The sequence below is a fragment of the Orbicella franksi genome, chromosome 8, assembly GCF_964199315.1.
Source record: "Orbicella franksi chromosome 8, jaOrbFran1.1, whole genome shotgun sequence".
In the NCBI taxonomy this organism is placed as follows: Eukaryota; Metazoa; Cnidaria; class Anthozoa; order Scleractinia; family Merulinidae; genus Orbicella; species Orbicella franksi.
The window spans coordinates 14,494,646-14,507,254 of NC_138152.1; the positions used below are offsets into that span (position 1 = coordinate 14,494,646).

General features: G+C 38.6%; 1 protein-coding gene across 1 annotated transcript; it reads right to left on the minus strand.

Moving 5' to 3' along the window:
- Positions 1–4,573: 4,573 nt before the first annotated feature.
- Positions 4,574–7,081, minus strand: LOC145494786 (melatonin receptor type 1A-like). The gene has a single exon (XM_081474359.1). It carries the CDS (start codon positions 6,457–6,459, stop codon positions 5,428–5,430), a length of 1,032 nt encoding a protein of 343 aa, XP_081330485.1. The 5' UTR covers positions 6,460–7,081; the 3' UTR covers positions 4,574–5,427.
- Positions 7,082–12,609: the final 5,528 nt, after the last annotated feature.

Below are 12,609 nucleotides of genomic sequence, written 5' to 3' on the forward strand. Positions count from 1 at the left end.
GATGGCGAGACTGTAGGAGCAGAAGAATTTTGTCACGCAATCGAGGAGGGGTATTGTGAAGAAGTCGTTCTACAATCTACTAATGCTGCTGAAGAACTGAAACTCAAGAATGTTTTATTGCTCTTTTCTCTATGAAGTTGCGTTGTTCATTATTGTTATTAAAAAAGATTATTATATGTACACAGGAATCAGGTTTTTGTGCAAATGCATTGAATTGAAATTTGTACACATCTCCCCATTGTTGTTAACATGGTGCACTCCACTAATTATCTGGAACTGATGATGCACAAGTGTGGTATTACAAAAGTAACAGAAGGCACAAAAACTGAAAACTAGCCTGCGTAGCAGCCGTTTCTTTTCCTTTTCCTGGCGGAGAGATCGAGCAAGCGGGCCAGGGAAAAAGCGCGCCTGGGGTGAGCAAAAAATTGGGGTGAAGTTGGCAGGGAATGAGTGAGAAGGGGATGGGGTTGGAGAGAAAAAGAATCGCCTGCAGTCAATCCCAAACATTTTACCGAACTTCGTTCGCCCACGAATGGGGAGAAATAGAGCAATTTGAAATTTGACATTCATGCATAATCCGCATTCGGTACACGACAAGATCAAATACATATGGTCGAGTCCGAGCGAGGAAGCGTTCGAAAACGTTGAAAGATCTTTTGCAAAACGGCAAACACATCGATGTCTCGACCTTTGTTTGCTTCACATGTGTTTATGAGGGGCACTTTATGCTGTGTTATTGTTATTGTTATTGTTAGTTAGTTAGTTAGTTAGAAGTCTTTATTAAGAAATCTGTCACAACATACGTGTGGCTTTACAATCAATAACAAACTAAGCTAAACTAGAAAAAACCTATCATATGTATTACAATTTACAATTTAAAATAAATTTAAAAAGACATCTATTTACAAAAGCCCGTTTGAATCGTTCCGTTTTTACTTTAGGGAGTATGAAGTCATGGCCCCTTTCTCTAAGAGCTCTGTTACGTTTGGGCGGGAGCAAGTCATATAATACATGGCCAGTGTCACTTGTGATTCTTTTGAAAAGATCACTGTTATTGTTATCGTTATCGTTATCGTTATCGTTATCGTTATCGTTATCGTTATCGTTATCGTTATCGTTATCGTTATCGTTATCGTTATCGTTATCGTTATCGTTATCGTTATCGTTATCGTTATCGTTATCGTTATCGTTATCGTTATCGTTATCGTTATTGTTATTAGGCATGGAACTGGCGATAAAGACGAGAAATCTGTAAATGGAACACAAATTTTCCATTGGAAAGTTTCCACCGGGAAAACGGGACTACCTTTTCAGGAATTCCGTTTATTCCAGAAAATTTCCAGTGGAACGAATCAGAAAGTCGTGTTCCATTTACATCCCAACCGGAATTTCCGGAATTTTTTGGTAAATGGAAAGCGCTCAGTGTCTCTCCGCGGATGAACACTATCGCGTTACGTGATCAATTCCAACCAATAAGAATCGGATAAATTTTAGTGGCGAACTATAATGCAAGATATGTTTTAAAGTCTCTAAGTATTAGCTTTCGGGGAAAAAACTTGACATATTTCATGAACATACATGTATTGTGCACATCTATTGTGCCGCCCGACTGGTTGATTCAGTAGCACAGTCAAGAACAGTACGTTGCTTCTTATCACGATATCACAAATATCATATCTGCGTTCCGTTTTGCCCCAGAGTCTGCCGTAACTTTACTTCGAGAAAGCTATTTGTACAGACACCTCCGTTTCTTGCATTATTTTGATCGAGCTTGAGTATATCCATTTTCCAGACTTCGTTTTTTTTCTTTTTTCTTTTTTCTTTTTTTTTCCTTTTTTTTTTTTTTTAAAAAAAGCTAACAATGACAGACGCGGCAACTGTCCGAAGCCATATCATATTCACGCGCACTCAGCTATTTGCTTTTAGTGGACCATATAAAGCATACTGGGCGCTTGTCAAAAACGATATACCAGAAAATAATGATCATTGGTTCTCATGTGACTGATGATGCCCCAAGGGAGCGCGGCATGTTTGGGGGCGTTCGGTAAAATGCTAGGGATTGATTGATTGACTGAAAACTTAAGGAATATTGTGCGAATATGAAAATCCCGTAAGATTAAAGCTCTCAGAATGCTGGTTCAGTTTCGGTTCAGTTTTCAGTTGCGGCGCTGACTAATACATGAAAGCATGTCAAAGTCACCAAGGTGTGAAAAATCCGATGCATAATGTGAAACGACAAACCAGAAAAGGCACTATAACAGTCCTCGAATGTTGTGCGAATACATGCAAGCCCTTACGAAAAGTTCTCAGAATGCTTGTTAAATTTGAGTGCGAACACATGAAAGCCTGTCAAAGCCGCCAAAGGGCTAATCTGGTGAATAACGGGCGTGGTGCCAGAAAAGTTGATCGTTTTTTAACGCAGTGGGATTATGAAATTCTAATGTTAGGTTTCGTAGGGCTCTGATTGCTGCTCAGGATAGAATTCAAACCTACTTGGTCTACGTTCCGGCGATCTTTTCAAGCAAATTACCGATGCAAATAGGCGAAACACGCCACGGTTTCCGTGAAGGCCATCACGACGACCCCGCGTTTCCATTTAAACAATACCTTTTAGTTGTCTTTCAAATGCTTCTTTATGCCAACTCTAAATACTCCCAAAATTAAAAGTGGAACTCTGTGTTTTCTTTCTTTTCAAACTTGGTTATCGCTGTTTGTTTTGGTTCTAAATACTGATTGGCTCAAACGACTTTAGTTTGAATAACGAAGCGCGCGAAGTCTAAAAATAGAATGCAAATTATTGAAACCCCGCGAGAGTCAGAAAACATAAGCATGTTCTGACAAAAATAGGAGGTAAATGAACGCCACATTTTTACTTTAAAAATTGTTTTTAGGAACACTTGGTTACGCACTTGAAAAAAGCTTCAAATCTTTCACCATTCCATTTTGTTTGTCTGAGTTTGTCTGAGTTATGATGTCACTCGCGCGCTTTCCTATTCATTGTTTCGTGTCCTGCACTGTGACCCCGGTTATTGTAGCCGCACTGTAACACACTGGTATTTCTTTTAAATTTATCGAGCCAGTTTTGTTAACTGCAAGGACCAAGACTGGAAAAGATTATGAACCGTCATCTCTTCGCGAAATTTTGGCTAGTGTTGAATACCATTTGAGTCGCTCCAGTTGCGGCAAAACTATCTTCAAAGACAGTGATTTCAAAAAAACAAGAGACGCGTTGAAAGCGAAACAAAAACAACTCAAGCGACATGGACTCGGAAACAGACCAAAAGCCACAACGGCTCTTACGGACGACGAAATTGAGATTCTATTTGACAAAAGGTTGCTTGGAATAAGTTCACCGCAGGCTCTGTTAAATACTGTGTGGCTAAACAACATGATTCATTTTGGCGTTCGCGGATGTAAGGAACAAAAAGAACTCCGCTGGGGGGACATCGTTTTAAAAACTGACGGTGATGGGAAAGAATATCTTGAGTACTTTGAACGCCAAACAAAGACTCGACCGGGAGAGGATCCACGGAATCAACGGCCAATCAAGCCGCGAATGTATGCCAACAACGATGCCATTTCTGTCGACCGTGATCCGGTGCACGTTTCCAAGATGTACAAAGAAAAACGACCACCATCCATGCTAGAACCGGATTCAAGTTTCTATTTGTCTGTAAATTACTTTAAAACAGAAACGCGGCGGGAATTTCAGACAAAACAAACCACAAGGGTAGAAAAACTTTAGCTCAAAAAATGCAGGAGAGTGGAGTTCCTCCCGGCCAGATAATTCAAATAACGGGGCATAAAAACTCACAGTCAATTAACAATTACAGTTCTCTACGAGAAAAGCAATTGGAAGATATTTCACGTATTCTTTCCTCGACAACCAAAGCCGCTACCAACGTCGCACAGACCGAAAACAACTTGACAGCGCAACCCCTGGTTGAGTATCGAATCGCTTCAACGTCTACCACTTCATTTACCTTGGATATGAATTCCTTCAATGAGAATAGGCTCCAAACAATGTTTCACAAAAAATTACATAACTGGAGGCGTCTTTAACATTAACTTAGCCCCCGCAAAAAAAGGAGTAAAGAGTCCAGAAGTTGACCCGAAGCGCAAGAAATGGCGACTCATTTATTTATTGAAACTGGCGGTAGCCAAGAATCCAGAATTTTTCTCTTCTTCATTAGAACTTTGACTTTTTGAGGCAGAAAACATAAGTATTATTGTCTTTATTTCTCCTTTATAACTTTATATCGAAATTTCATAACATTTTTGTGACAGGCATTTTGCGACTGAGGTGACCACTTTAATCGCACTATTTTGCTGTTTCCAAAATGAATAAAAAAAGTTGTGTTTTATGTGGAAATTTCTTCAGTATCTATAAAATAAACAGAACATAACATGGCCGCTTGGGGATACCAATTTTATCTTCTCGTGCTGAAAGTATTTCTCACGAGTGAGCGAAGCGAACGAGTCAGAGATATTTTCAGCGAGAGAAGATAAAATTAGTATCCTCGCGCGGCCATGTAATATCCTCTATATAATTAATATCACATATCATAAAAGAGTGACCAACCTCTAGCAAATACAAAGTTTTATTGAGTTAAAGTAATCCTTTGTCCCTTTGGGCACAAGACAAGCGTTTCTGTGAACAGCTTGTACAGGTATCATATTGCGGAAAATAGTTGATTTTATTTATTGCACTTGGAAATACTAATTTTTTACAATAACTGTCTAATTTCTCACGCGCTGATTGGCTCATTTTTATCATCAATAAGAGTACAGACGGATAAAATTTTAATTTATGCAAGCTTTCAAGTTCAACTTTCAGCTGTCATACTGTCGATTTTTTAACCAATGAAATTTTATGGACCTTTTTAAGTAGCCAATCAAAAAGCGAGTAAAGCTATGGACAAAGTTCGCGTCATTTTAAATAAAATTTACTTCTCTGTGCCTTTGATGCTAACACACTAAAGCTGGTAAAATTTATTAACAGTAATAAAACACGTATATATCTATATATATTTATTTCCTGGAAACAATGTATCTCATGTTTTTGAAAGAATTTTTTAGAGATCTTTGTAATTTCTTTTTGCAATTATACACGGTGACTTTTTTTTCTTATTTGGAGCGATTGTGGTCTAATCAAAAACCATCTTTACCGACTTTTGCAATTACTGTAAGGTTATTTTCCGGCTCTGAAATTACTATTTAACTGGCGTATCAACTTAATTAAGAAAGATGGTACAGTAAAATATAAAGTCGAGATAGTGTATTTAAGGTTTTCTTAAATTAAAGCTCCACAGTTTAATAAAAGACTCACGCGCCCTTTATTACTGTATATGGTTTCAAACTAGATCGCTATCTTGAGTACATGCAGTTTTTGTCACTGAAAACACACATTGTTTACTCATTCCAAGTTCATTTCTTGATGTTACGAGTTCTTAACTCGAATGGTCCTCCAATTGTTAAATTTGGAGAAACCTTAATGCCGAAATTTATGCAGGTAGGGCATGAAAGCAATCGGCGGAATTCTGCTTTGAACGAACTATTCATTCCCGCGTAAATGAATACATTCGTAGAGCTGCTTAGGAACACTAAAGCTGTGTGAGCTAAATAAAACTCTCTTGGTAGAGAAGGTATTAAACGAAACCGCATAATAATGGCCAGAATCCAAGCCGGAATCCAGCACATCCCGAATCCAAGGACAACCACAAAGAGCGATTTTGAAATTTTAATCTCTTGGGTCGTGATTCTCGCATTGCGAATACTCGACTGCAGACCGGGGACCACTTCAAGATTGTGCTGTTTAATCGCTCTAAAGACCTTCACGTAGCAGAAAATTGCCACGCTGAAAGGAAAAATTAAAAAGAATGAAACCACTATGCTGTAATGAACAATCATTCCTGCGTGACTGTTGTGGATTATGTGGCAGGCTGCATACTCTGCAACGAAGGCGAAATCCTGAAATCCAGCGAAATGCGGCACAACGATGTACAACGCGATGAAGATACACAGCGAGGCGAGAATGGCACGAGATTTTCGCTGCGAGAAAATGGAATCGTAGATATTAGTTTGATTAATCCTCACGTATCTGTTGAAAGCTGTGAGTCCCATCACTGACGTGGAAACGAAAAGCCCGAAGTTGACCAAAAATGCGTGGATGTCGCAGTAGAATTTACCAAACGGCCATTTTCGTGTGATAAGGACACCCGCGGTGAACGGCATTACAAACGTGGCGGAAAGTAAATCAGACACCGCCAAACTGATAATGTACAAATTTGTTGTCGTTCGCAGTCTGGGGTTTTTATACACAGCCAAGCACACCAAAAGATTTCCAGTGAGCGACACTATGTTCATGAGAAGACAGACGCCCGTTTCAGCGATTGTTACAGCTTCCCCGTGATCGGGCATTTCTGTTGCTGCACTTTGCTTCTCGCTCGCCAAGGTCATGCTACTAGTTTTTCCTGAAATGAGTCTGAAGGAAAAGGTGAACAAAAGCGGTCGGTTGTTTAATCAGGCTTTGACCTAGTTTCTCCAATGTGACTTTAATCAGCAGTCTAACAATCGGTTTCCGAAACTTTGACAACAGTGAAGGAGACTTGCTCTTGATAAACGTAGGATCACTTCAGACCTGTACTTGAGTTTGGTCGTAAAATGTCTCCACAATTGAAATCAGTTCTCGGACTTGCAGGGTATAAGCGTCGAGTGATTCTTACCAGGGTATTATTCAGACTGAAAACGAAAAAGAGAACTGAAAGCGCCCTACAGACCAATTCTTCGTTTGAGCAGCGTCGCCTCTTTGTAGTTTTCTGGTGTAGATGGAAAATCGCCTGAGATTTATTCTCTTTCTGTGACAATTCAAACGCAGGTGCACGTTGATATCTTGGCTGTGGTTGGCACTACGTCCTCTCAAGAAATGCAAACAAGGAAACATAAGTGTCACAAAAACAGAGATAGGTCTTGATGGGAACTCGCGTTATCGGTTTGTCAAATTTTACCACTAATTAAAGAAGGCTCAATTCATATTGGCAAATAACTAGTGCACACCATGAAAAACTGATATGAATTTGCTTTTTTGTGTCTACAGCTTGTGTTGGTTTACCTTAGAACGAAAGCTTTCATCTTTTAAAAAATCTTTACATAACAGCTGACGCAAAATAAACACAGGGTCGAATACTGACCAATACTTGCACGTTTGAATATCTAAAACCCAATTCAAGTGGTTTTCAACTTTTTCCTTTTTGCACTGTTCCGTGCATCGCACAATACACTCTTTTATTTTAGAATATATTTTGTAAAAATATCGCGGCTGAAATGTTGCAAATGTTGAGAAATTTTAAGAATAAACCTGAGGCTGGGATTATGAAAAGAGTATAATTTTGTGCGAATTTAAATTAACCAAACCATGTATATAAAAATCTTCCTTGCTCTAAACGGCGAAACTAGCCAAAAAACAACAAACTCAACACTAGCCGTATGTTTAATGCTAATACCATTTCTGCAAGATATTATGTATGTTATATCAAGCTTATTACCTGAAGTCTGGCTCCTAAATTACTTCAACGCCATCAATATAACGATGGACAGATAATCTAGTGTTTCATCGGCATACATTCTATTTCTTTATCTAATCTAAGAATATTCAGAAGAATATTCTTAGCCTAAAATTGGCAGAAAAATAAAAATTGTCAGCCTGGGCCGAAAAAACAATATTCTTAAAGAAAAAAAAAAAAAAAAAAAAAAGAGTGTATGGAAAAAAAAGCGGTAAGTTTTGTATCACTACGTACGTGATTATCTTAAATAGAATGAAATGAAATAAAGTAAACTCGCGCCACATGCTAGCCATCCGGTGAGAGGTACAGCCAAATCCAATAAGCTTGACGTACATGTTTCCCTGCATGTTCTTCGCTGCGTTAGCAACATTTGTTTGCTTCGAGTTTTTTGGTCTATTGGATTGACTGTGTAACTTAAGGTTGGCCAGAGTAATTATTTTGGTTTTGGATTTTACGATGACTCATTTGATAACCGTTATATCTTGCGGTTCAAAGGTTTTACGATTTATTCACTTAAATGTATAACAAATACAATGTTACTCTATTTACATTCTCGCTGAACTTTGCTTTCAGAGAAAGCAGGCCCGTCACTAGAAGCCAGAAGATGAGATAATCTTGCTAGCAAATCGACGAGTCTGTTAATTGCTTTGTGCCAAAACAAGAACGAAGTATAAATACGACTATAACGCGAAAACTTGGAAGTTCTGTTCGAGACCCCGCATTTGATGATCGTGCGCCTAAAATTGAGAATGGCCAGCACAAGGCAACAGACGGGTCACATGATAATTATATTATTTTCTCATTGGCCCTCTGAAAAAGAATGATAATTCGCAGTGGATAATTAATAAGCGCTGTTGGCTGGCCAGAAATTAAATAAATTACTGTCGAAGAAAAAGAAGAAAGTTTCTCTTTTTTCGAAAAATTAATTGGAAGGAATTCACTAGAAGCTCGAGTTACAAATGGACAAAAACTTTGCACCGAGATTATTTACATCGTACACAAACTTTCTGTGCGTCTGTTTCATTTAAATTTCTTCTCCAGGTAAATCATTTGTTGCAACTATGATTGTCCAAAACAAATTTTGAAGTTCATATGAAATACTTGAAAGTAATGGTGAAATGAAACTGATGATGAAATTTTCAATTTACTTGTCTTTGCACAGTTTCTCTGAACTTTGAAATTTATTTTCTTAATTGAGTTCCTATTGGCAATTGTTTTTGCTGTTATTTCAGCAGGCAACTATTTATATCTTTAACTTTCAGAAAATGCAAAAATGTCGGACTGTAACAGGATACACTTAAAACTAATTTGGTACAAGGTTTTTGTCCACTAGAAACTGAAAAGGTTGGATTTCCTATCGGATCTCGTCTTGCAAAAATCATTATAACAATATAAATGTCGGCAAACCTTGCACTGGAAGAAAAATTGAGAGCGACAAGTGCAGTGTAAACAATTTTACGGCTCGTTTTCCGAATTATCAAAACGATATATACATGAATAATAAAAAATATATATATGGACAGTCAGTCTATGTAAATAAGTGGCAGGTGATATACTCTCCCCCCTCCCCCACCCCCCCCCCCCCCTTTAGATAAATTTTCTACTGGTCAGTCTACTGGACCTCATTTGAATTGGAACCCTCGGTGGAAACGGAAAAGAGGAAGATCAGCCCTAATATGGAAAAAGTACTCTGGACCATCAGCATGACCTGGGAGGAGGCGAAGAAGACAGATCAAGATCAAGTCAGGGAAGGGGGGGGGGGGGAGTTCAAGAAGGAACGAAGAGGAATGAGTCAAGTAAGTCAGTCAATTAATAATTAAGAGTCACTGACCGGAAATACCGAGAATGGCTGGCCAGGTTAGAAAAATCGGAAATCCTGAAACTTTGCCTGAAGAACGCTTTTAGGGAGCTACTTTCGAAAATATTATTCCGATTTCCGCAGAATTTAAAGTACTCGAGAAATTCGCAAGAAACGGAAATACAGCTTTTTGCCTATCTGGAAAATTGACAAAGTTCTCGGTACATGTTGCTTTATTGAAATTCAGTATCAAGTGACGAGAAGACGTCATTTATTAAAACAAAGATAAGAATCGGAACTTCGAAACCCTGAACCTTGCAATTGCAAGAAGTCGAAACTCCGAGAGAGCTTCGTATAAACATCGAGACTGCGAGACGCACATAACCACTAAAAAACGATACTGCGAGACCCGTGAAATTCGACGTTTTTGAAGGACCATTCGCCACCCCTAACCTGGGACAGCGGAGCCGGGGTGGGGGCTCAAACCTCCCCCTCTCCCCGCACCCTCCCCTCCACTTTTTACCACAATGACAGTTTATTTTGTTTTACTATGAGGTACAAATGAAGAACTAAAGAAGAACAAAAGGAAAACGAAAAAAGTCTGGTTGACTACAGATTTAACAAGAATTTACAAAGCTACAACCTCGTACCAAATCTGTAGGAAGCTTTTTCATGTTTACATAGTTTTAACCTTTCCGCAGCGTGCACTTCCTTCCCACACAGGGGTGGCTTTTGTAAAAGCGCAGGTCAGTCAGTGCTAAGGCCGTGATATATCATGGAGGGCTGAGAAAGATGTATCAAGCTCACAATACCTTCAAAATATATTGCTGCAAATGCACTAAAAGTACCTATCATTTTATAGTTCATCCACTAGGTTGATTTTCATAAGAACTACACCATGGAGAATGTCAAAAATACCATTTCCGAGCCCCTAGATTTAAAATGTCTTTTTTTTTGGTGGGGGGGGGGGAGGGGGGAGGATGCCCCTAGACCCCTCTACAAACTTGCGCCGGCACCGCTCGTTTTCAAGCCTTTTGCATTTTACCTGTGTGAACCTCGATTGCCCAGAAATTTGTTCCCATGTTATTATAATAGAAGCGACACTCTTTTGCGCAGTACTTGTTTTAGTTCCATATCGGACATACCAAGATGCGTTTTAAGCCCGTAAAACTACGCAATTTTTGACGTTTTCATAGGGGCTTGAAAAGGCAATTCTTCGACGGTCGACGGAATCCTTCAAAATGCTTGAAAAATTTAAAACTTCCCATTGTTAGATAGAAGAAAAGTAAAGCTCTTATGCTAAGTTTACCCTGAGTTCTAGTTTTGTAAATTGTTTCAATGCGGGTACCGAGAACTTTGTCAATTTTCCAGATATTTTTTACATATTTAATGAGGCAAAAAGCTGTATTTCCGTTTTTTTGCGAATTTCTCGAAGACTTTAAATTCGGCGGGAATCAGAATAATACTTTCGAAAGTGGCTCTCCAAAAGCGTTCTTTAGGAAAAGTTTCAGGATTTCCGATTTTTCTAACCTGGCCAGCCATTCTCGATATTTCCAGTCAGTGACTTTTAATGATATTTTCTTGTTTTTGTTTCAGGCAATTTCCAAAAAAATGTGGCAACATTTCCCTAATCAGAGTTGCAATAATTTCCAGTGGAGATCAAATGTGACTAGCTTTAATTGTTGCTGTTTTTTTGTTTTTTGGTTTTTTTTGAAAAGCATTCATAAGTGACAGTTTTGCTGTTAATGATAATGGAAGCTTTGGTCTTTTCCACACTAAGCCGGAGACATTTGAAAACGCAGCTTAATTTCTAAAGCGCCCACACTAATCCGTCACGAAAGCGGAGCATTTCGAAAACGTTCTTCAGACCCGGAGAATTTGAAAACGCCGGCGAGGTTTCGTTTTCGTGTGGACGGAAAACCTTTTGAAGCGTATAACAGAGCTTTTCCAAAACGATATAGTCACGATAATCATGTGGTTGTTTTGTTCATGCTAAACTTTTAACAGTGCAGTTGCCATCTTGAATTTATCCAGCTGCTAAGTCAAATCGAGGAATATACATTATCCTACGCACTCTCAGTGGACGGAAGGATCAATTCAAGCCCATTCAGTTTCTTCCCCTTATCATTCTTATCCTCCCTCTCAAAATAAGTCTTGACAAAGTGTGAAAAAATTAGAGCTTTCAACTCTTATTTAGCCCAGAGCCTTTTAAAACTAATTTTAAAATGTAAAAGAACGAGATAAAAAACTATAAACGAAGTATGAAAAAAAGAAAAATTGAAACGGGAAAATAAGCTCTGGTTCACACTACCGACATAACGACGTAATCGCTTTCGTCGATAATGTGAACATCGATATAAAGTCATAAGGAATTAAAAGAACAGTTTGCTTTCCTTATGTCGTTATGTTCAGGCTATTATGTTGCTATTATGTTATTATCGTCAAGATGTTCACAATGCAAACATAACGACATAAGGTTCTTCTTATGTCGTTATGTTTATGTCCTTATGTCGTTAAGTCGCTAGTGTGGAATAGAGTAAAGGAACAAAATGTACTAATTTAAAAGAACAGAGTATTGTTCAGGCAACGGCTTAGCGTTATTTTCTGTTTCATAAGTGTTGGCAGTGTGCCATGATTGTAAAGTTTTTTGAACTCGAAAGTTTCCTGTGACAAATAGACCGGCATTGTCAAAATCATGAATATAGAATGACACGTTGTTGGACCATGCGTGGGCAGAAATACTAGAACCTTTTTTTTTTTAGTTTTAGTTTTACGGCATCTGAGTTTACATTACGGATGTGATCTTTTCACGAAACATTACAAGACCCTGCTACGAAAACTCCCCTCTGCAGAGTAGAACTGTATTAGGGACCTAAAGCAATGACCATGGTAAAAGAGATTTATAATTAACCTTTGAATGGTGCAATTATCTAGATCGGCCCGTCGATCAGTCGAAAAAGCTGCTCAAACTAAGTATGTAACTCCAGCGATTAATTCCAAACGAAAATACGAAAAAATTAGCCTTCGTCGCTCACGTTCTGCAACTGTAACCAGAACTTGGTCATTTTACTAGCTGTTTTGGAGAGGGCGGCCAACAAATATACATGGATCTATAACGCACGTCCACAGCCATTGCGCTGCTCATTAAATCTTTTGTTTGGTGACGTTCTCGTTGCCGTTGCCGTTGCCATCCTGGTTTACTTAATGTCCATATTGGCGAGACTGGAAAGTGTTTCATCGAAAATTTCG

Excerpts from the sequence above, each read along its gene's own strand:
- LOC145494786 (XM_081474359.1), bottom strand. The coding sequence starts at position 6,459 with ATGACCTTGGCGAGCGAGAAGCAAAGTGCAGCAACAGAAATGCCCGAT.